At 40.2% G+C, this 22,484-nt stretch overlaps 1 protein-coding gene across 1 annotated transcript; it reads left to right on the forward strand.

Moving 5' to 3' along the window:
* Window positions 1-13,706: 13,706 nt before the first annotated feature.
* Window positions 13,707-21,399, forward strand: LOC120568838 (phospholipid hydroperoxide glutathione peroxidase-like). The gene is made up of 7 exons (XM_039816560.1): window positions 13,707-13,841; window positions 15,100-15,194; window positions 15,409-15,553; window positions 15,645-15,796; window positions 19,600-19,624; window positions 19,747-19,806; window positions 20,832-21,399. The coding sequence occupies exons 1-7, from the start codon at window positions 13,776-13,778 to the stop codon at window positions 20,862-20,864; spliced, it is 576 nt and encodes a 191-aa protein (XP_039672494.1). The 5' UTR covers window positions 13,707-13,775; the 3' UTR covers window positions 20,865-21,399.
* Window positions 21,400-22,484: the final 1,085 nt, after the last annotated feature.

Raw genomic sequence — 22,484 nt, forward strand, 5'->3', positions numbered from 1 at the left:
ATGCCCATTTACAGCCTACTGAACTGAAACTGTGGGGGAAGAGAAGAAGATCGCATTTACATTTTGACTGTGTCTGTTCAGACCTGACACCTGAGACCACCTGTCAAACAGCTCCATCCGTCCACACTAGTCTTTTATCTAACGTCAACTGTGGACACTTACAGAAGGAGAAGATAAAACTCAAATGTTTGATTTGCACTGTTCTCCAAACATTTTTGAAGTCTGACAATGCAGTGGAAGGCCTGTTTTAATGTATGTACATGTATTTGTTCACTGTGATGATAAAACTCCCTGCCAAACATTTATTCTTTCAATCAAATTTGATTTATAGCATAGCAAACATATACCTCCTCAGTTGATTGTGCTCCATAGTCACGGGAGTGGGTAATTGATGACAAGCAACAGCTTTCTCATTAAATAACAGTAATTGTATGAGGATAACAGAAGTATTGGCCCACAGTGAACACTGAAATGGATTATTGGGATTCTGTGTGACCTTTAAGTAATGGACTTCGAGCTCTCTTTGTGATATCGATGCTGCAACAGCAAGGGTGATGTACCGCATGTGTACTGCAGCCATTTTATTTTTAAATATGTCAAGAAGAAAAATTGTGTATACACACACACACACACACACACACAAAGAAAAGGATTTATCAAGCTAAATATGTTTTGGATTTGCATACAAAATCAGAATGCAATTTTGTTAAGCACAGCAAATAGTTTTTGTAATTAGCTTTCTTCATCATTATGCATCATCTATCAAGTTTCTATCTTTTTCCCATCTTCCCATCAGAATATGCACGATATTTTTAATTTCTCATTAAAAATTAAAAGTCTAAAGAGAAAATGAGAGCGATCAATTAAAAAAATATTATTTTACTACACTACTAGGAAAAATCAGACCATAATTAAACTTAAAAAAAGAATTTTAAATTTAAAATAGAAAACTAAAAAAACTACATGTTATCTTTTCGATTTTCAATTTGGCATTTTACATTTTTTGAAGTTTAATTATGGCCCGGATTATTCCTAGTAGTGCAGTAAAATAATATTCTTTCATTTTGTCTTTGGACTTTTAATTTTTAATCATGAATAAAAATATCCTCCATAGAATCAGAGTGCACATGGGTATCTTTTCTACATAAAGAAGCTTGAGTACCTCTAAGCCACAGAAAGATAAAAGTCATGACTGGTTATGTGCTAAAAAGGCCTCAAGGGTCTTTTTGATATTTACCAAGTTAATTCCTGTTGGAATATCTAGAAAGGTCTGAGAAGATTGCAAAGAGGATGAGTAGAGGTGGAATTTACTGAGATTACTCCCCCCCCCCCCACGACTATCCCATACATGTATCAGCATCTCATCTAAGTCTGTTTGGAGGACCCTGGTTATATTAAGAACAAAAGCAAACTTAGATATCTTCTGCAGCTATAATATTCATCAGCTATTTTTTCAATCTGAAGTACATATTAAAGCTTTGTCGTGTGTCCGCAGGCTCAGTAGAAGCAAGCAGCAGAAAAAAGGAAGTCCTGCAATAAATCCACTTTGTGTACACTGCTTATACATTTTTTGTATACATCACAGCAGATCCCAGTGTTTTATCACATTGTTACAGGGTGATATGAGCCGAGATATGACATCATGGCTGTTGTGGCAGTTCCTTACACAAAGGCTAATTGAGCATTTCTCTGCGCGGGTGTTTTTTGCACTTGTGCATGCGACTTGCGTGCAGGTGGGGAGGAGAAACCATTACAGAGAAACTAAATTGCTTGCGGGAAAGACGGGAAACACAGCAGGGTGTGGACCGCAAAGAGAGAAAGCGGGAAGGGGGAGGGAGAAGAGGAGACAGATGCAGAGGAACAGATAAAAAAGACTCAGGGGCAATATTCAGGGAAGCAAAAGAAAAATAATAGTCGAACATTAAAGAGAAGGGCATCTTTTAAAGACAGCTGCAGAGGTGGGTCTTGCTGTGAGGCAGCAGGTGAACAGAGGTTTCCTACTCTCCTCTTTGTGGTATTGCTGATACACTCATCCCCCCTTTTGAAAGCTCATTTAGAGCGGAGGTGCAGTGCTGCGATAGCCAGCAGCACATCACGCGTCTTAATAGTGCTAAAATGCCATGTGTCCTAACAAGTGCATTTCCAACTGAGGCACTTTGGCCATTGTTTATGATGACTCATGTTCTCTTTTTGAACCTTTAATACTGTATCTCCTCAGATGACCAAACCTTTGTGAGTTGCCACATTCATCTATTAATTGACTTTTAGGAAACAGATGCAGCTGCCTGTTCCTTGAAGTCAATTTACTATAACAAGCTTGGAGCTTGTTCCAGCCATTTAGGTGTCACTGTGTGAGTCGTAGAGCCTGCAGACTGATCTGCCAATTAGGTGAGATCCAAAAATTACTATAATAATGTTTTTTGATCATGCACAACAAAACAAAACATGCAAAAAATTTAAAAATAAATCCCCCTTCCAACACCATGGATAGAGTGCCACTTGGCCGGCCATGCCAAAACACTTATTTATGAACTTCGATATCTAAATGAAAATAATCTCAAAATGAAATAGCACAACGTGGTGTTAACATAAAACACAGCGCTCTCAAGCCAGAGAGCGGAGTTCACTTTGCGGCAAAAAACAAATACTTTAACCCAGGAAATGCTTGTTTGTCCCTCGTGAGTGTTTTAATCCAAACCACGTCGTTTTGGTGCCTAAACTTTGTCATCGCCGCATGACGCTCACTTTTTCTGTCTAAACTCAACTACCATGGCCCCTGAAAGGACCGTCATCCAGTGGTGCAGCATTTTTATGGATCTCACGCAACTCCGGCCCTACGAAGCAGCCTGATTGATTTGGGTTAGGCATTGACCTCGAGAAGTTAAGGTTAGGATAGTCTCGCTTTGCCAGACCCTCCTCCAAAGCGCACTGAAGGAGGGTCTGGCTACTCCACATAGCATTCGGGGATGGGCGGTGCTAAACTCCACACAGAGCCGCTGCAAAATAGTCGTGCGAGAGAAAACTCAGATTGGACAGATAGCAAGCTGTAATTAACATGCAGAGATCTGAGGAGCAGTCAACAATCCACCAAAATTTTTAATTCATGCATCGAGCGGAATTTCCTCAAGCACCGGAGCAATCCTGGAAGTGGAACATGAAGGATATACTGTAGACTAAGGTTAGGATAGCCGACTGGTCAGGGGATAGGACCTGAACAAATTCTGTTACCTTGCGTAAGCATGGACACCTGGCCAATAGAAGCGTGTGAATGCTGTTGAAGGGCGGGTCTTGCCTCGAAGTTGCATTGGTTCCATAATAACGTGGCGGTGCTCACAGTCCCCTATTGGCAGCTAAAAAACAGCCGCAGGTAGCCGGCGTCCCGGAGCTCTGTAGCGGCTAAATACAACCAGCAACTGCCGCTCGGATTTTATCGTTCTATGGCACTATAGACTGTTCATGTTACAGCGCTTTACTTAGTTTAAAATACTTCTATTTTAGGTATATAATGGTCTATTGGTGAAGTAGATGATCACTTTGAGGGGGGGGGGGATACATTTTGTCCCCACCAGGGATAAAAATAATTGAGCAGAGGCAGGGATATGTAGACCAGAAAGGGGGAAATCCCACGCATCCCCCCCCGGCAAATCGCACCCTGGTTATGAGAATCAAACGCAGCTCTTTGGCTTGTTCCATAACAGTGCAGTTACTGCCTGCTTGACATTTAGTCTAAACCCTCCACAGGATCACAGAGACGTTTTTACACTCAGCTGATGCAAAACCTTTTTTAGAACACTTTGATAAAATCTTTTAAAGGCATAGATTTGACATTTTACTGTCCTGCCAAATGGCTCTTTTACTTTGCATAACAGCAGAAAAGGGAAGTGACTATGGACCAGTGATGGAGTACTCCAGTCCTGGACTCCGACTTGAGTCCGACTCCAGTTGCTATTTCCTAGACTTGTGACTCGACTAGGACTAGCGCACTGATGACTTGGACTGAAACCAGACGTGAGCATTCATAAAATAGGACTCTAGAAGTTGGATGAATTTTCTGACTACTTTTATGTGTAATAGGCAGTGATGGAGTACTTGAGTTCTGGACTCAGACTTGAGTCGCTATTCTCTGGACTCATGACTCAGACTCGAACTCAGGTAATGGTGAGTGACTCGACTGGGACTTTTTTAAACTTTTTTATGTTTTGTTTTATATTTATCTCAAACCATCAACAGTATGTTGTAAAAAAAAAAATGGAGAAGTTCGAGAAGGATCAGGCGGAAGCATAATGCTTATAAAATCCTTCCCATACTTACATACAATATCATATACTTATACTTATACAATATCATATTATTACGAAACCAAACATATGCGTATATACACAACTTTAGGTCATACAATAACTTACAACATACCGGTACACAACATACAACAATACACTTATGGCGTTTTTCCACAACATGGTACCTGCTCGATTCACCTCGACTCTGCTCGCCTTTTTTGGTTTTACATTATGAAAAAAAGTCCCTGGTACCTGCCAACAGGTACTTTTTTTAGTATCACCTCTGTCGAGTTTCCAAGCGAGCTGAGGCGATACCAAAAGGTGACGTGAAAACCTGCAGACTACCGATTGGCCAGAGAGAATCGTCACTAATCACTGCGTCATCATGGCTAGCGACAGACGGGGGTGTCCTGAACAAACACGCCATTTTTAAATAGTTTAGTCAGCGGTGTTTTTTTTGCTGCCTCCAACTTCTTTTGAAACATTTGTCTTCTGGTTGTGGCAAACAGCCACATGCTGAGAATCAAAAACAACACACCTCTGACGTTCTGCGTGTGTGTGTCACGTTACGTCACGGCAGTTTCCTGCGGCGTCGCTATGACGACCAGCCACGCTCGCCTCACGCATGAGGCGGTACTAAATCTGCAATGGAAAAAGGAGGACGGGGCACCGTGGCCGAGTCCAGTCGAGCCAAGCCAAGCTGGTACTAGCAGTGGGTAAGCCCCATAACATTACCATTTACATATGTTTAGGCCTCTTCCTTTCTATCTTCTTCTGTGGTGACTCGGACTTGGACTCGGACTCGAACACTGCTATGGACATTGTGAAATGTTACGTGTTTAACCCTGGCCTCCAGATCTACCATCCCCGCTCAAGTACGAGCAGAGCGCCTCCAGAAGTACTCCAGGCGCGTGACGTGCTCCTCGTCATGAACACGTTAAACACCCAAGATTTCTGTCACAACATGTCACAACCCATGATGAAAAATCATGTAGTCTAAAATGAATGCAAATGAACTGAGGATTAAAAAAAAACAAGTCAATAATGACTTGTTTTTGCATTTTTGCAAATACATGTCAGCTTGTCACATTTGGTAATTGGAGGTTTTCTCCTATTCTACCTTATTTATCCACACACACACATTTAAACCCTTGTCCAAATCTACACCTCCTCATAGCCTAAACGGATTTTAGTTTTCACTCAGTGTTTTCATGGGATTCAAAGGAATAGTTTGACATTTTGGAAGATAAGCGTATTCTCTTTCTTGCTGACAGTTAGATAAGAGGGTCGCTACCACTCTCAAGTCTGTGAGCTAACCATGGAGCGACAGAGCCAGCAGGGGATTAGCCTAGCTTAGCATAAAGCGTGGGAACAGCTATCCTGGCTCTTTTAAAAGTTCAATAATACTCCTAGCAACAGATCTTTAGCTCTGGCTCCACTGTTACCATACAGACATGTGAATGGTATTGATATTCTCTCTCAGTGAGAAAGCAATAATTCATGTTGTCATTTAGAGGACCATCCCACAGATTTTAGCATTTAAAGTACAACAATATCAGAAACAAACAAGTTTGCATTAACCTTCAAAATTAGTTTATCGGCGTGAGAGAACACACGGCAGGATTTTTAAATCAATAAGCACGAAAAGCTGCATTACATAACACAGGGGCAATGGAACTTTGAAACATATTAATGCAGACTTGATGTTCGCTGTGATATGAGTCGGCTGTGCTCAGGATTAAGCAGTGGTGGAAGAAGTATTCACATCCTTTACTGAAGCAAAAGTACTAATACCTCGCTGTAAAAATACTCTATTACAAGCAAAAGTCCAGCATTGAAAATGTTACTTAATTAAAAGTATGTACGTATCATCAGGAAAATGTACTTAAAGTACTCAATGCAAAAAAATCCTCACATTTTAGAAACTGGAAACAATCAAAACAGTAATGTCAATTAACTAAATGTTTAAAGGAACACGCCGACTTATTGGGACTTTAGCTTATTCACCGTATCCCCCAGAGTTAGCTGAAAGCGCTGCTACTTGGGCGGAGTGATTAGCGCTACACCTGAAAAGCACCGTTGTTACTCTCTGCTCCTCACCACGGGGCTTCTCGTGAGCAAATCACTCCGCCCCAAGTATAATAAGTAGCAGTGCTTCGCCTTCTGAGAATATAGTTCCCAGTATGTATACGGTTAGAGACATTGGCCCAATCCCAAAGTGAGCCCTGAGGACTAAGGACTAAGGACTCACAGACTTAATTGATCTCAGGTACTAAGTGAGTGAGTGTGTGAGGCCACATGGGCTCAGATAGGTAGAAATGGGATCGGGACAGCACTTCACCAAATCACATGTTACCTTGGCGACGTTTAATAACAAAGATGTTGCTGACACTTGCCGGTTTGGGAATTTTCATTTTAAGTTTGTTGCTTTCCACACGGCCAAGGCCCAGGAGATGGCTACCTGATTCCAAACTCTTGTTTTACAAGCTGGACAACATGTTGCTCTGTTCCGTGGTCGTGTGTCGTGCTATTGTTTACCTTTGTAATTTCCGGATTTCCCTATGGTCTCCGCGGTGAACGTCACAACGCTTTGAACTGTGGGTAATTCCCTTTGGTGAAGTCTGCATCGATGCAGACTCACGGAAAGGGCTCGGTAAGTGTGTACTCAAACCCTCACGCCCTTTGAAATTCCACATTGGGACAACCCTAAGCCCTTACGAATTTTGCGAGAACGCGCACTAAAGTCCGTGAGTCTGTGAGTCCGGACTTTGGGATTGGGCCAGTGTGACTATACAAATCACAACATGTGAATAGGACAATGTTGGCATTATTTTGTCACTTATTGGGAGCAGTAGGCTAGATGGAACCTGTTACCTCCAGGATCTGTGCTAAGCTAGGCTAGCGGTGGTGAATAAGCTAAAGTCCCAATAAGTTGGCGTGTTCCTTTAATCGGCTAATCACTTCTTATAGGCCTGTATATTGTTTGGTAGTTTAATTAATGAACTACATGTGTTTTGTGTGCAAAAATCTTTATTTGTAAAGTAACTAGTAACTAAAGCCGTCATGTTAATGTAGTGGAGTAAAAAGTACAATATTTCTGTAGCGGAGTAGAAGTAGAAAGTGGGGGGAAAAGAAAAGACTCAAGTAAAGAACAAGTACCTCAAATTTGTACTTAACTACAGTACTTGAGTAGATGTAGCCTACTTAGTTACATTCCACCAATAGGATTAAGTTCTGTTGGACAACAGAATGCCATCTCAGTCACACTTTGAACCACATTTTCTCATGTGCATTTCTATTTTTATTTTGCCTCTTATCTAAGATTCGGTCCCTGCAGATGTCAACACCAGCTCCTTCTCAGGATCTTGTTAAAGCGTTAATGATCTGTGCCTGCTTTGTTCCACACGTAGCACTTTCAGTTACAGCAGCTACAGTTTCAGTTCTTGTTTCATCAGAACACAAAATCTTTCGTCTTTTCTGTTGACGCTTAAGAGTTTTTTTGTTTTTTTTTGTTATTGTGTTTGTGCCAACCGCAGGCATGCTGTTTCTGAATGTAGCAGACATTTATAAAGTTCTGCTCTAAGTTTTGTTCTTCCACAAATATCTGACATCACAACCAAGTGAATCTGTGAATATACTATATTTTTTTTAACTTGATAAAGGAGGTCTTGTCTGTCTTTAGTATCTGACCACTTTGGTCCAATAATAATAATTACCCAAGGAAAGGTCCTGGCTGTTTCATGATTTGTTGGTGCATTTTCTACCCTGTAAGTTCAGTGTGAAAGTAGATGGTAAAAGTGTTGCATCCACCAACTTCTGTGGCCAAAGTAAACAAGGATTGCAAGATCAATGAAATGAGCACCAGTCATTTACATTGCCCTCTGTTTGTATCCGGCATTTGGTATTTCTTCCGATGATACAAATACATTAAACGTCATACAATAAATAGAACACACATTGTCGCAATGTGGAAACCATGAATCTGCAAAAAATCTTTTTTTTGGAGCTGAGAAAAACAGCCCTGTTTTCAGCCTAATGGCTCTTTTCAGATGATCCAATGGGTTTTAAATGGATTACTCAGCTTAGGAAGTAGGAAAAATCGTACCAAGTCATAAAGGAATACCTAATCCTTTGGTTTATCTGATAAGTATCACAAAAGTGACGATGTGTAACTGCACATTTAAAGATTTCTTGTGTAAGAGAGTGCATTTCCACTACACTGATTATATCAAATAAGGGTTTGGGTATACAACATCTTTGGAAATGTAATGTTTGAGAAGTTTAGGAACATAATACTTGGAAGATAGGTTAAGATTTCTACACAAATAATATACATAATATTTGATTTATTTAAGACTCAAACGGTTACAAGCAGCAGGCAGTGGCAGCTAAAGGTATTACATTTATCTTGGGGATGGATTTGAGAGATATGGGTATGGGATGTATTGAGCTGCCAATTGCCTGTCAGCATAACACTGACGCTTTGAACACATTGCGCGCCTGCCTGGTCTTACTTGTGTTACTCAAGAAAGATGGAGAGATGAGGAGGCTGAGCTGGACTATTGAGATGCAGTCATGTGAAACAGACTGCAGAATCTGTTGCCTTGCCAACCAAGCCCCTCAGAGTGTGAGGGTTAAATGTAAAAGAATCTATGCCAATGCAAATATAGGTTGCCATCTGTTTTAATGATACTCCTTTTTTTTAATTTATTTTTTTAAAACAGTCAAGAACGTGGTGTAGGTGTTCAGATCAGTTTGGCATTATCCTGATTTAATTATGATATGAGAACAATGTGCATACCTGGATAATAATTACAAGACCATCCATATGCCGCAAAAGGTGTCGGGATACGATAGCAGGCATAATTAGGCTCCTCATATAGCACATTTTTTTATTGCCATCACTGCTGGTTAAAATATAACATTTGCAATGCGTGTTGACAATTTGGGAAAATGTATTCATTTTGTCAATGTAGGAATGTTAGCTTGCACTCGTTCAAAGTCGCAAACCTGAACATTTAATGTTAAGTGAATTTTGAGTTGATTTCTCTGATCAGCAATTCAGCAAAATGTTTATGTCACAAAGCATAGTTATCCTGGAAAAAAACAACAATCTTTTTTATTTTTTTTAACCGCCAGTGGTTCGACCCAGGTAATGCCAATTTTAACTCTGCTCTAGATTATAGAGCAGACTTCTGAGAAATTTATCAAAAGTTTTGTGGTCAACTAAGTTTCTGTCTCTGACTATTAATCTCCAGCGGAGCCGCCAGAGATATGGCGAAGGCAAGTAAACAGCAAAGTTGTTGCTTAGGAACAGTGAAAAATAACCCTAACTTTTCTTGAAGCATCTGATCTTATCTCCCATGGTGTCCATGTGTGTGTGTGTGTGTGTGTGTGCGTGCGTGTGCGTGTGCATGTGCGTGTGTGTGTGTGTGTGTGTGTGTGCGTGTGCGTGTGTGTGTGTAGGGCGGTGGGGGTGGTCGGGGGAGTCAGGTTTAGCAGAGGTTGTTTCTAGGCAACGTTTTTTTTTTCTTCTTTTTTTTTAATATGAAACTTGTTTCCTTTCCTGTGTTTTCCATCTGTTCCTATTCATTATAACCCACAATTTTACAAATATGATTTCTCTTCATTTAGACTGGGTTAAACGACTCTGGTGTATGACCCAGAATAACTCTATGATGAAAGACAGCGACAATAGATCTGCCATTCAGAACAGGTCCAAACACTCATTACAGCATGATAAATGTGCAGCTATTTTTCAGTAATAGCGATCAGAGGTAACCCAGACTTGCAGACATTGATGTCAACCATACACTATACCAGCTGTGTGTGGACAGAACAAACGCACACTTTTAATTCTCTGCGTCTTGTCTTCTCTTTTTTGTCTTAAACTTGTGCTAATGCTTACAGTATGTGTGCAATAATTATTTTGTTTTAACAAGTCCTGACTTTGCTTTTCCTCACACATGCCTGCAGCGTTCATGAAGGGTTTGCATATTTGACCTGTAACAGCCGTTGGCTTGCTGCCAAGTTCTGCCTTAGATGGGGAAAAAAGTGCATTTAATTACAACCAGTAGCTGTGGTAAAGTAAACAGACAAGCAAATAAATAATGTCCAGTACAGCTGTTAGGATGATATACCGTTTCATGCAGCAGTGTGAAATGTCATGCTGTGACCTTATTATCCTCATCGTTTTAATTGAAGCGAGTCTGTGCATGTGTGCATTTCTGTGTGTGCAACAGGTGCACATACATTTTAACATTAATTTAGGGTATTTGTTCAGCCTCACATTATGCATTTAACATAAATGGTGTCAATTTCACGGCGTATAATTAATAGGCAAAAAGTTACCAACACTTAGGCAGTACATACAGATCAGCTACTAATTACAGCTTCTTCCTACTACTCCACACACACACACACACACGTGCGCACAGACACACACGCATGCGCACGCACGCACCACATCGATTGCACAGATGTCTTTTACAGCAGAACCCCTTTCATTTAAATTTTAATTGGCTAAATGTGAACTGTTGTAGGGGCTTTCAACTGGAAACTTGTGGTAGTTTCAATTAAAAGCCTCTTCCTCACAAGACATGACCTCAACATCATCCAAGCACACTTACTGTGCATGCCAGCATGCATGTGTGCGTGTTAGAGGACAGAAAACCCACTGCCTCCACTAACAGCGAGTTCACATGTAGCTTCTGGTTAATTCTCGTTGGCCCCCATGATCCAGACAGTGCAGTGCAGTACGGCATGTCAGTTTGGTCCAATCACGTTTCCTACGACGTAAACCTCAGCGATGATGGGGTCTGACGACATGTAACACTGTACTGAACACAACTATGTAAATCCTAAGTCCTATTGCCATCTCATCACACTAAAATTAATAGATAGTGTCCCCTAACAGACTGTGGGTATCTTACAGTAATATGTTTTTTTTAATGTTCAAATACTTTGACATATTCATCTTCAAAGTATGTCATTCCACCGTCTTTTCTGATGCTTTTTTGGGGCATCTATGATATTTTGTACCTTGTATTCATCCTGAAATAAATAATAATAATATTAATATTCATATCTTATTCATATTTTTTGCTTTTTAGTTCCTATTTTCTGTACCGATTTCTGTTATTTACCCTCTCTTGAAACTCAAACTTAGCCAACAGAATGCACCAACTGATAACCTGTTGGTTTACACCTTTAAGTGATTCCTTGGTGTGTCAGGTCACACTCCAGTATCCAGTTTCAGCAGGGAATACATCCAATTAAAGAAGCAAAAATGCTGTTTCATGGGGACTTTAATTGTGGCACCAGGCAGATGTCAGACCACTGGAGTCTATTTCAAAGCAACATCCCAGAACAAGGGCATGAGAATGAATTACTCCTTGGCCTAATTTATTTGCAGTAATTTGCATGCAGTAAAAAGAAAAAAAAGATCCTGTGGTTTTGATGGATTTGAATAAATGTGTGTATAACAACAAAAAAAGCACATCCAAATCATCAGACTGGTTTAACTTTGCATGTCCCTCCTACAGGCAAACGTCTGTTCTCTCTACACCACACATCTTTCGAAACTCTCTAATCTCGTCCTTCTTTCTCAACATAACTTTCATGTTGGATAAAGATATGAATGTTATGAACTCTGTACGGCAATCTTTCCTACAGTTAGATAGTGCCATCTGTTGGAAGAAGAATAAAACTACAGCTTTGATAACATTTCAAGCTGATCATGAATAACCCACTTTGTTGCTGTTCATTATGTATTCACGCATGCTAAGTAACTGGAAAAAGGCAATACACTACAGTATCATTATATTTTTTTATCACTTCATCTATTCACTATCACATCTGTACTGCATTTTTAACCTTTGGACAAAAATATAGACAAAAACCTGAATACCAAAAAGAAAACTCAATCATCATTCTTGCATGTACATACCTGCTGAGTAAGTCTGTAGATATCCAGTGGCCAAGAAGATATTGACTTCCTATTCGGTGAAATAAGACATATTATTTTAATGTACAGTATAGCCTACATAAAGGTACTAGGCCTACTGACCCACAAGGGTGAACTTGGTCACTGCAGCAACAAATGTTAGACTATGTTGCAACTCCCCTAATGCCCCACACTGTTCCTCTCTAGGTTCAGCAGCTCAGGTTTTGTGTTTGTTTGACATGTCTTCAAAATGAATACATTTTACATTATTATCCTATGCAAATAGTTATGTATATTTAAAAATGAAACGACTGCTTTTCACTAAAACCTTTAATTATAATAATTTCTAGCTACACAAGGACATCTTACATGTTTAAGAGGGCATAGAAGAAGAAAATACAATAGAATACATTTAGCTTCATAGAAATACATTTAACAAAATAGACAACATCTGAAAAGTGCTAAGAAACGTCAGAAAAGCAGTAAAAAAAAGTGCGTCGGGAGGGTTTCTATGGCGATGCAGTACTATGAAGACTTAAAGATTAAAAGCTTTGCTTTGCTGTATGTTCCAAAACAGCGGACTCTTTCCCATTGCACAAACATGTTTAGGCAAGTAGTCAAAATGCCATATTCCCCAAGTCATCCTGTCACATGGTTGCTCCCCAGTGAGTGGGTGAGCACACAGACATCATACTCAGGCTGCTATAAGAAGGAAGAAAGTCTGTCTGTCTGTCTGTCTGTCCTCTCATTGTCCTATAAACCCACGTCACACTACCTGCTCAACACCAAACAGCAGACAGACACAGTTAGTAACTTAGTGGAGCAGCTAAAGAGCTTCTTGTATGTAAATTCAGGGTGGGGACAATAATGATGACACATGTGCCAATGTGCAACTTCCTTGCCTTTAGTTGTCTTGACTTGTGTGCTTGACCTTACCCCCATTTATTTGATTCATCACATTGACTCTTACTGTATTAGTAGCCTACTTGTGTTTTGATTCTTGGCAATATGCTTTGTTCAGTGTGGTTTAGTTTGTGTCTACTGCTGTGACATGTATCTATCTATTTCTGTCTGTCTGTCTATATCTCTCTCTCTCTATGTCTATCTGTCTGTCTGTCTGTCTGTCTGTCTGTCTGTCTGTCTGTCTGTCTATCTATGTCTGTCTGTCCGTGTATGTCTATCTATCTATCTATCTATCTATCTATCTATCTATCTATCTATCTATCTATCTATCTATCTATCTATCTATCTATCTATCTATTTTCACAACTAGTTTCTGCTGCCCCCAAGAGGCCAAGTGCCATGTAACACCAACACATTACAAAAGCTTAATTTCCAAAGCTAAAACAAAATTACTCTATATAACTACTATGTTTGTGGAAATCGAAAATGCTAATAAAATTTAAATAAACCGAAAAGGCAAAGCGGGTGGTGGTAACACAGAAGTGCGTAGTGGGCAGTGCTGCTGTCCCTCAGTGGGCGGTGTTAACTAATCATATGACAGCAGTCATCAGTGTAGCCCATTGACATATATAAAAGGCGTAGCCGCCATGCGGCTCTGGAGAGCGACAGCGTTCTTAGGTTTGTTAGGGAGCAGAGGAGTACAGAGAAGTATGGTAAGTGTGTAGAGCACGAGAATGTATGTCTATCTCTTTATGTGTCCTGTGGTCGAAACATTTGTGTGACCGCTGCTGCCTGTATGCTGAACTAAATGTAGGTCAGATTTAGATTTTCTATTTTTAAATGCGGTGTGACGGAGTAATGGGTCCGATGCTGACGCAGCCACTAACGCTAACTTCGTGTGGAAGCCCGAGGCGTAACGTTAATGGCGTTTGGATGTCAGTAACGCTTAACGCAAATACAACTCAAATTTGTCGGTATTTTTCAGTTACGGAAAGCGTGACTGTTGTTGTTAGCTAGCTAGCTAACAACAACAACAGTCACGCTAGCTAGCTAGTTAGCTGGCTGTGCAGTAGCGTTAAGTTGCTAATAATAATCCGTGGTAATAGTTTTTTTTTGTTTTTTTTTAAGATTATTTTTGGGGGGTTTTCCCTTTTTATTTATCCGTGGTAATAGTCTTCTAGCCAGGTGATGCAAATCGACGTCAGATCAAAGCTCCGTTGTCTTCTCCTTTTTATTTCCTCGTTGTTGTTTTTTACAATGCAGTAAAACCGCAATTGAGCAACGATTTACCATTATCAGATCATTTTGTTTTTATTGTGCTGTCTTTCCTGATAACGTTACTCCTGTAAAGTCCAATGGTGGAAAATGTATTCACATCCTTTACTCACACATAAAAGTGCTAATACCAGACTGTAAAAATACTCAGTTACAAGTAAAAGTCCTGCATTGAAAATGTTACGTTAACTATCATAAGGGAAATGTACTTTAAGTATTAAAAGTAACAATACTAGAGGAGTAGTTGAGTAAAAGTATCTATCTGTACCTCTAATTTGTATTTATGTACAGCACTTGAGTATGTACTTAGTTACATCCCACCATTGGGATTAAGTTCTGTTGGATGACAAAATGCCATCTGAGTCAAGTCTTTAACACTATGAACCACATTTTCTTGTGTATTTTTATTTTGCCTCTTATCTAAGAGTCCCAATCCTACAGTACTTCAGTAAATGTACTTAGTTAAATTCCATTGCTGGTAAAGTGAGGGGACATTAATGATGAAACAAATGGGCCATAGTGCAATTTCCTCACTTTAAGTTGTCTTGGCATGTGCGCTTTACCCTACCCCATTACCTTTGCCCTTTTGGTTTGCTTTCATGGACTTAAGCCCTGACAAACCTCTGCCTTCAGCGGTCTTCCTCAAGCACACACTACAACTCACCTACACCATTTCAATTCTTCACCTCTATGCAGTGTGCTCAGGTTGGAGACTGGCAGAGTGCCAAGTCAATCTACGAATTCTCTGCCAAGGATATTGACGGCAATGATGTGTCCCTTGAGAAATACAGGTACGATAAATAACATCATGTATACATATGGTCTTAATAAATGCATGACTTTCGTAGAGTTTGAGAAAACAGCCGTAGAGTTTGAAAGAACAGCCGTAGAGTAGAACATTTCTTCCATTGTCGTCTTGTCATGTTTACACTTCACAAATAAGCAGAATTTTTTTTCTTCTCATTTCAACCTCTTGATTTGTTTGTTGTGTTTTTGCCCTGCCAGAGGGTATGTGTGCATCATTGTAAATGTGGCCTCTAAATGAGGAAAGACCAAGGTAAACTACACTCAGCTAGCTGCAATGCACGCCTCCTACGCTGAGCAAGGTTTACGCATCATGGGCTTCCCATGCAACCAGTTTGGAGGACAGGTAAAAAAGAATTAACGGGTGACATCACAGCTTTATGTTTCTAACTTATATTTCCGATTTTCTAACTTCTAACTTTTTACGTGTGATCCAGGAGCCAGGGACTGATGCAGAGATAAAAGAGTTTGCCAAAGGTTACAACGCAGAGTTTGACCTCTTCAGTAAGATTGATGTGAATGGAGACAACGCCCACCCTCTGTGGAAGTGGATGAAGGCCCAGCCCAAAGGCAAGGGAACCCTGGGAAAGTGAGTCATTTTTCAGTTTACTTAACAAAAGTCTCTTGACATTGTGTACAGAAAATGAGTAAAAGCTTTTAGTGGAACATGAATATCACTGAGAGGTGATTAGAATAACTACCCTGTGCACTATATCGTGAATGAGTTTTGTTTTCAGTCCATTAATAATTAGCATTATGTGTTAGCTTACATTTCTTTGTTGATGTGCTCTGTCATTGTAACGTAAAGTTATGTGTGACAAGTTGAATGAATTTCTGTTTTCTGAAAGTGTGGGGTGTGTTTATATTCATGTCAGCCTGCAGCAACATAGTTAAAAAAGGGGGAAATAAAGATTCATAGTTATAGCCATAATTCCTGAGAGTCACTATATCTCCCATATCTCATCAATTAATAAGGTGATTAAAATGTAATCATAACTGATGGCCCAAACTAGAAAAAATAGGACCCATGTTGGCTAAAAATAAATGTAAAAAAAAAATGTCTTTATAACAAAGTGTTAACTTTTTCACTTTTACCCCAGAAGGAAACGCTGTGTGTCATACACATCCTGTTCAGTTTCCATTACTTTCTTACCCTTTTTTTTCCCTTATTTGCTTTGGGTGGGGTTGTAAAATGTTTCAATTTAAGAGATTATGCCATCATGGTCAACTTAATACAACAACAACCACCGCAACAGCTGAGTCCTGTACTACGAAGCAAGATTTGGCGTTAACGAGGTAACTTCAGGTTGAACCCAGGGTTTTCTGTAGCACGACTGTGTTACCGGGTTAAATCCCCGTGGTAACTTATGCTGAACACCTAACCTGTAAAAGCACCGCCTGCTGAACAATAAACACTCGGTTGATGACGGTGTCACCATTCTCAGAGAGGAAGAGATTTTTATGAAAGATTTTTCAGCGGAGGGAATTGCGTATAGGCTATTTATCGGCTTTTTGAGCTGTGTGTTGCCAATGCGCACATCGGTTAGTTATGTTTTTATATTTTATTTTCTCTCACGATCGCTTCCCACTGCCAGGGTTGCAACTGAAATAATAGGCTAAAGCAACGACCGTTTATGGAAAGCACAAGCGTAATTGTGGTCAGATGTTGTGCCTTACTGAGGAAGTGATATTGATAAGCATTGTGATTTATGCATCTACAGCGTTTTTCTTCAGCTTTTTTTTTTTTTTTTGGTCAGCTTTCCTTCCTGGGTTAGGAAGCAGTGACTATATTGCGTTTTGTCTGTAAAACAGTGTCTGTGTTCTTCACATTTATGTAGAATTATAGTTTGCTATCCTTATGTAAAATATGCGGCTCTGGTAGAGATTTGCGATTGGTCGTGCTGTGCAAACACCAAGGTTATTATCGTTAACGAAAACGAACGACATAACGAAAACTAGATGGGGGGGGGGGAACATTGTCGTTAACTGAAATTAAAAATAAAAACGAGGCATTACAAAAAACGATAACTAAACTAAAACTGTAATGTCTGTTTGCAAAACTAACTAAAATGAAATAAAATGATCGAGTAAATGTCCTTAGTTTTCGTCTTTGTCAATGTCTTTCACAGAGCAAATAACATATCTTTCAGAGTTGACATTTCCGACCTGTTTTATTCAGTCTATGCCGTAGACGTATAGTTTCCGACTGGGAACCCAGAAATTCCGACATTCCACGTCAAATTGATAAAAGCAAGTGCCTCGCAGTGGAAGGTACTAAAATAAGTGGACAATTAAGGGAAAAATCCCACGAGTTTGAAAGTACATTTGAGAAGCGCGCACAAGGAGGCTAACCTAGCTTACCTTAACAAGCAGTGACAGGGCAAGGAGAAGGCAAAGCCCCCTTCCCCCGAAACAGAAGCTAATATAACCCCGGTACAGGGCATGGCTGTGTGGGGCCAGGGCCAGACAGCATGACGGAGACAACCGCAGGACAGAGAACACTACAGGAGGGCTTTCACCGGCGACCCGATAGCTGCTGGTTAGTGAATATGCATGAACACTAAAAGCGTGAGGAAGCGTGGGTTAAGATGTGTATTGATACTGGGATGTCTAGCTACACAACTGTGGGAGTCGACTGACTTCAAAAAGTTCGCCACTTTACTCGAACCAAAGTTCAAAACACCTGTTGATGTATGTCTTCTTTAGTCGGTTGGCTATTTAGGGTTTTTCCTGGCACAGTTACTAACACATTTTGCACTTATGCTGCGTCTTGTGTAGACTGTTTACATACAGTATCTCACAAAAGTGTATTTTTACATTTTAGTAAATATTTCATTACATCTTTTAATGGGACAACACTGAAGAAATGACACTTTGCTACAATGTAAAGTATTAAGTGTACAGCTTGTATAACAGTGTAAATGCACTGTCCCCTCAAAATAACTCAACACGCAGCCATTAATGTCTAAACCGCTGGCAACAAAAGTCAGTACACCCCTATGTTAAATTCCCATAGAGGCAGGCAGATGTTTATTTTGAAAGGCCAGTTATTTCATGGATCCAGGATACTATGCATCCTGATAAAGTTCCCTTGGCCTTTGGAATTAAAATAGCCCCCCCACATCATCACATACCCTTCACCATACCCCCACATCATCACATACCCTTCACCATACCCCCACACACAACCCTTCACCATACCCCACATCATCACATACCCTTCACCATACCCCCACATCATAATACCCTCACCATACCCCACATCATCACATACCCTTCACCATACCTCCCACATCATCACATACCCTACACCATACCCCCACATCATCACATACCCTTCACCATACCTCCCACATCATCACATACCCTTCACCATACCCCCACATCATCACATACCCTTCACCATACCCCCACATCATCACATACCCTTCACCATACCCCCACATCATCACATACCCTTCACCATACCCCCCACATCATCACATACCCTTCACCATACCTAGAGAGTGGCATGAAACACTTTCCATAAAATCATCTCTCAATGCAAATCAAACCAGCTATTAGGCTAACTGACATAAAACCATGCCAATCTCTAGGTATGGTGAAGGGCATGTGATGATGTGGGGCTATTTTAATTTAAAATAGGGGTGTACTCACTTTGTTGCCAGCGGTTTAGACATTAATGGCTGTGTGTAGAGTTAAAACAAAAACTAATACTAAGCATTTTCAAAAAATAAAACTAAACTAGCAAAACCGCTTTAAAAACTAATTCAAACTAAACTGAATTTGAAAACAAAAGTCAAAACGAAATAAAAAAAACTAATGAAAAATGCAAAACTATAATAACCTTGGCAAACACCGGCTCTTAACGTGCGCGCGTTGTTAGGTTAGGTGGAGCCGGGTAACTGAAAGAAATCCAGGGCATGTTGATCCTGCTTCGTAGTACAGGCCTCCAAGTGTTGCATTTACGCTAGCGGCTCTGTGAATTTAAATCAATTTAGTACTTGCAGTACATGCTGCTATGCCAATATAATTTGTGTTGTAAAGAAAGTACCCTGAATAACCAGCATTTGTCTAGAGTATAAAACATCCGCTCTATGCAGGCTTCATAGGTGGTGTTGGTGGCACAAAAATCAGCACACTCACTGAGCGTGAAGCAGTGCATTTCACCATATTTTGCATAAATTAGGAGTGTCATATACTGAGCATACAAATGGATAATTGCAAATCATGTTGCAGGAGTGGCTTTGAAAGTTAAATTAAATAATTGTCCCCCTGTAAACTGGTCACTATATTGATCAGTTGTAACCAATTTAAAAAGAGGCTGCACTCCATGACTGAAGGATGAAACGACAGGATGTGCTGATATATTTTTGTTTTTTTCCTCCACAGTAACATCAAATGGAACTTCACAAAGGTAACTTGCTAATTCGGTTGTCTCTTCCCCTTTTTAAGAAGCATATTCATATTCAGTCAGATGTTGCCTCAACCAAAGGAAAAATACAGGTGCTGATTTGTTGATGTCGTATTCCATAACAGTTTCTGATAAATAGAGAAGGAGCAGTGGTGAAGAGATACGGGCCAACAGATGATCCCAGCGTAAGTGACCCTCGCTGTGCTTCTAATATTTCTGTGCATGGTGTGAATGTGGTAACTTTCATATGATTTTGGTGCATACAATAGCTTTCTGCTGTTTAGATTTAGTTAAACCTTTTTTAAATCTCAACCTATGCTAATACTATGCTTAGAACTTTGATCCTTTTTAGGCACCGACCGAATTGCCTCTTTAGTATTGAGTATCGAAAATGCCTTGTCATTCAATACCTAGGAGTAAATCTCCTGAGCTTCAGCGAGCCAATACGCATGCAGCATGATTGTATCGAGACCTAATGGCGCTTACCCACTGCTAGTATCGGCTCTAATCTACTCAACTCGGCTGCGGTGCCCCGTCCTCCATTTTCCATTGCCGATTTAGTACCGCCTCATACCTAAGGCTAGCGTGGCTGGTTGTCATAGCGATGCCGCAGGAAACTGCCGTGACCTAACGCAACACACACAGAACGTCGAAGATATGTTGTTTATTTACTCTAGGCAAGAAAAATTGTTTCAAAAGAAGCTGGAGGCAGCAAAAAACCACCGCTGGCTAAACAATTTAAAAGTGCCGGGTTTGTTCAGGACCAAGGGGGTAAGCTTCGCTTTAGAACTCGAACCTCCTATGGCGCCATTTTGATGCTACCTAGCCATCACCTCCCGTTAGCATTCCACTGGTATTTTGAGAAGCAGGGAAAAACATGTTTTTTTTTTTTTTTTAAATCCATTTCATTGAAAAAAGTGTGGTTCAGGAACCGGTATCAAATTCACGGTACCAGTATCGGACATTTTTTAACGATACCCAGCCCTAATGATGATTTTTATATAGAGCGACAGGAGACGGTATAAAAAGAATGGATTAAAAGGGTCGTCGAACTGGTAACTAATGATCCATAGTTCAGATGTTTCTACTTTAGCCATATGTAATTCAGCTTTGTAGAGAACAGTCCATCTCTGTCCATGGTGCTGCAATGGTACCATTCCCCATACACAATCTCTGTCATAGTAAGATTTCTACTTATTTCTCTTTGCAGGTGGTGGAGAAGGACCTGCCTACATACCTGTAATACTACTGTCTCCTATGTGTTTGTTTGACTTCTGACCTCTCCCATGGACTTCAGGGTATTGGTGTGTGTGTGTCTGGACCAGTGACGGCCTGTCTGTAAACCCAACATTGGGGAAGGCAGGCCTGATGACCCCTAGCGTGCAACTAACCCACAGAACACTCCCATGCCAGACCCATAGGAGCACATGAGAGGACATTCATTAGTTATGCAAACTAGAGACCCTTCACATCTTACTTCAAACTCAGCCATTCCTCTTTCCAATGCAAATACCATCTAGTCCTTTCTGAACGTTAAGTGACAAGTTTGTTCATGTATCAATGTCTGTTTCATTTATGGACAAAGAATGCAATATATTTCAGATTTCTGACAAGCTACTGATAACTATTATTTGCACTTAACTTGCCGAAGGGCCCATTATTGTATCTGTAAATCGTGACTTACCATGTGATGAAATTGGAAAATGAATGCTGTCGAGGACATTAATTTGTCAATTTACGTGCACTTATTAAATTAATTTAAGCTATAGTAATGATCACCTTCTGGCTTTGTGAATTATTACATTGATGATTTATTTATATTTTTATATATACAGTACAGGCCAAAAGTTTGGACACACCTTGTCAGTCAATGCGTTTTATTTTCATGACCATTTACATTGTAGATTCTCACTGAAGGCATCAAAACTATGAATGAACACACATGAATTATGTACTTAACAAAAAAGTGTGAAATAACTGAAAACATGTCTTATATTTTAGATTCCTCAAAAGTAGCCACCCTTTGCTTTTTTGATAGCGCTGCAAACCCCTGGTGTTCTCTCAATGAGCTTCATGAGCTAGTCACCTGAAATGGTTTTCACTTCACAGGTGTGCTTTGTCAGGGTTAATTAGTGAAAAAATGTTTCCCTTATTAATGGGGTTGGGACCATCAGTTGTGTTGTGCGGAAGTCAGGTTGATACACAGCCGACAGCCCTATTGGACAACTGTTAGACTTCATATTATGGCAAGAACCAATCAGCTAAGTAAAGAGAAACGATTAGCCATCATTACTTTAACAAATGAAGGTCAGTCAGTCCGGAAAATTGCGAAAACTTTGAATGTGTCCCCAAGTGCAGTCGCAAAAACCATCAAGCGCTACAACAAAACTGGCTCAAATGAGGACCGCCCCAGGAAAGGAAGACCAAGAGTCACCTCTGCTGCGGAGGATAAGTTCATCTGCAAATTTGACATCTTTGGTTCCAATCGCCGTGTCTTTGTGCGACGCAGAAAAGGTGAACGGATGGATTCTACATGCCTGGTTCCCACCGTGAAGCATGGAGGAGGAGGTGTGATGGTGTGGGGGTACTTTGCTGGTGACACTGTTGGAGATTTATTCAAAATTGAAGGCATACTGAACCAGCATGGCTACCACAGCATCCTGCAGCGACATCCCATCCCATCCGGTTTGCGTTTAGTTGGACAATCATTTATTTTTTTAACAGGATAATGACCCCGAACACACCACCTCATCAAGAGAATGCGAAGGGTGGCTACTTTGAAGAAACTAGAATATAAGACATGTTTTCAGTTATTTCACACTTTTTTAAGTACATAATTCCACATGTGTACATTCATAGTTTT

This window comes from Perca fluviatilis, chromosome 11 (assembly GCF_010015445.1).
Source record: "Perca fluviatilis chromosome 11, GENO_Pfluv_1.0, whole genome shotgun sequence".
Classification (NCBI taxonomy): Eukaryota; Metazoa; Chordata; class Actinopteri; order Perciformes; family Percidae; genus Perca; species Perca fluviatilis.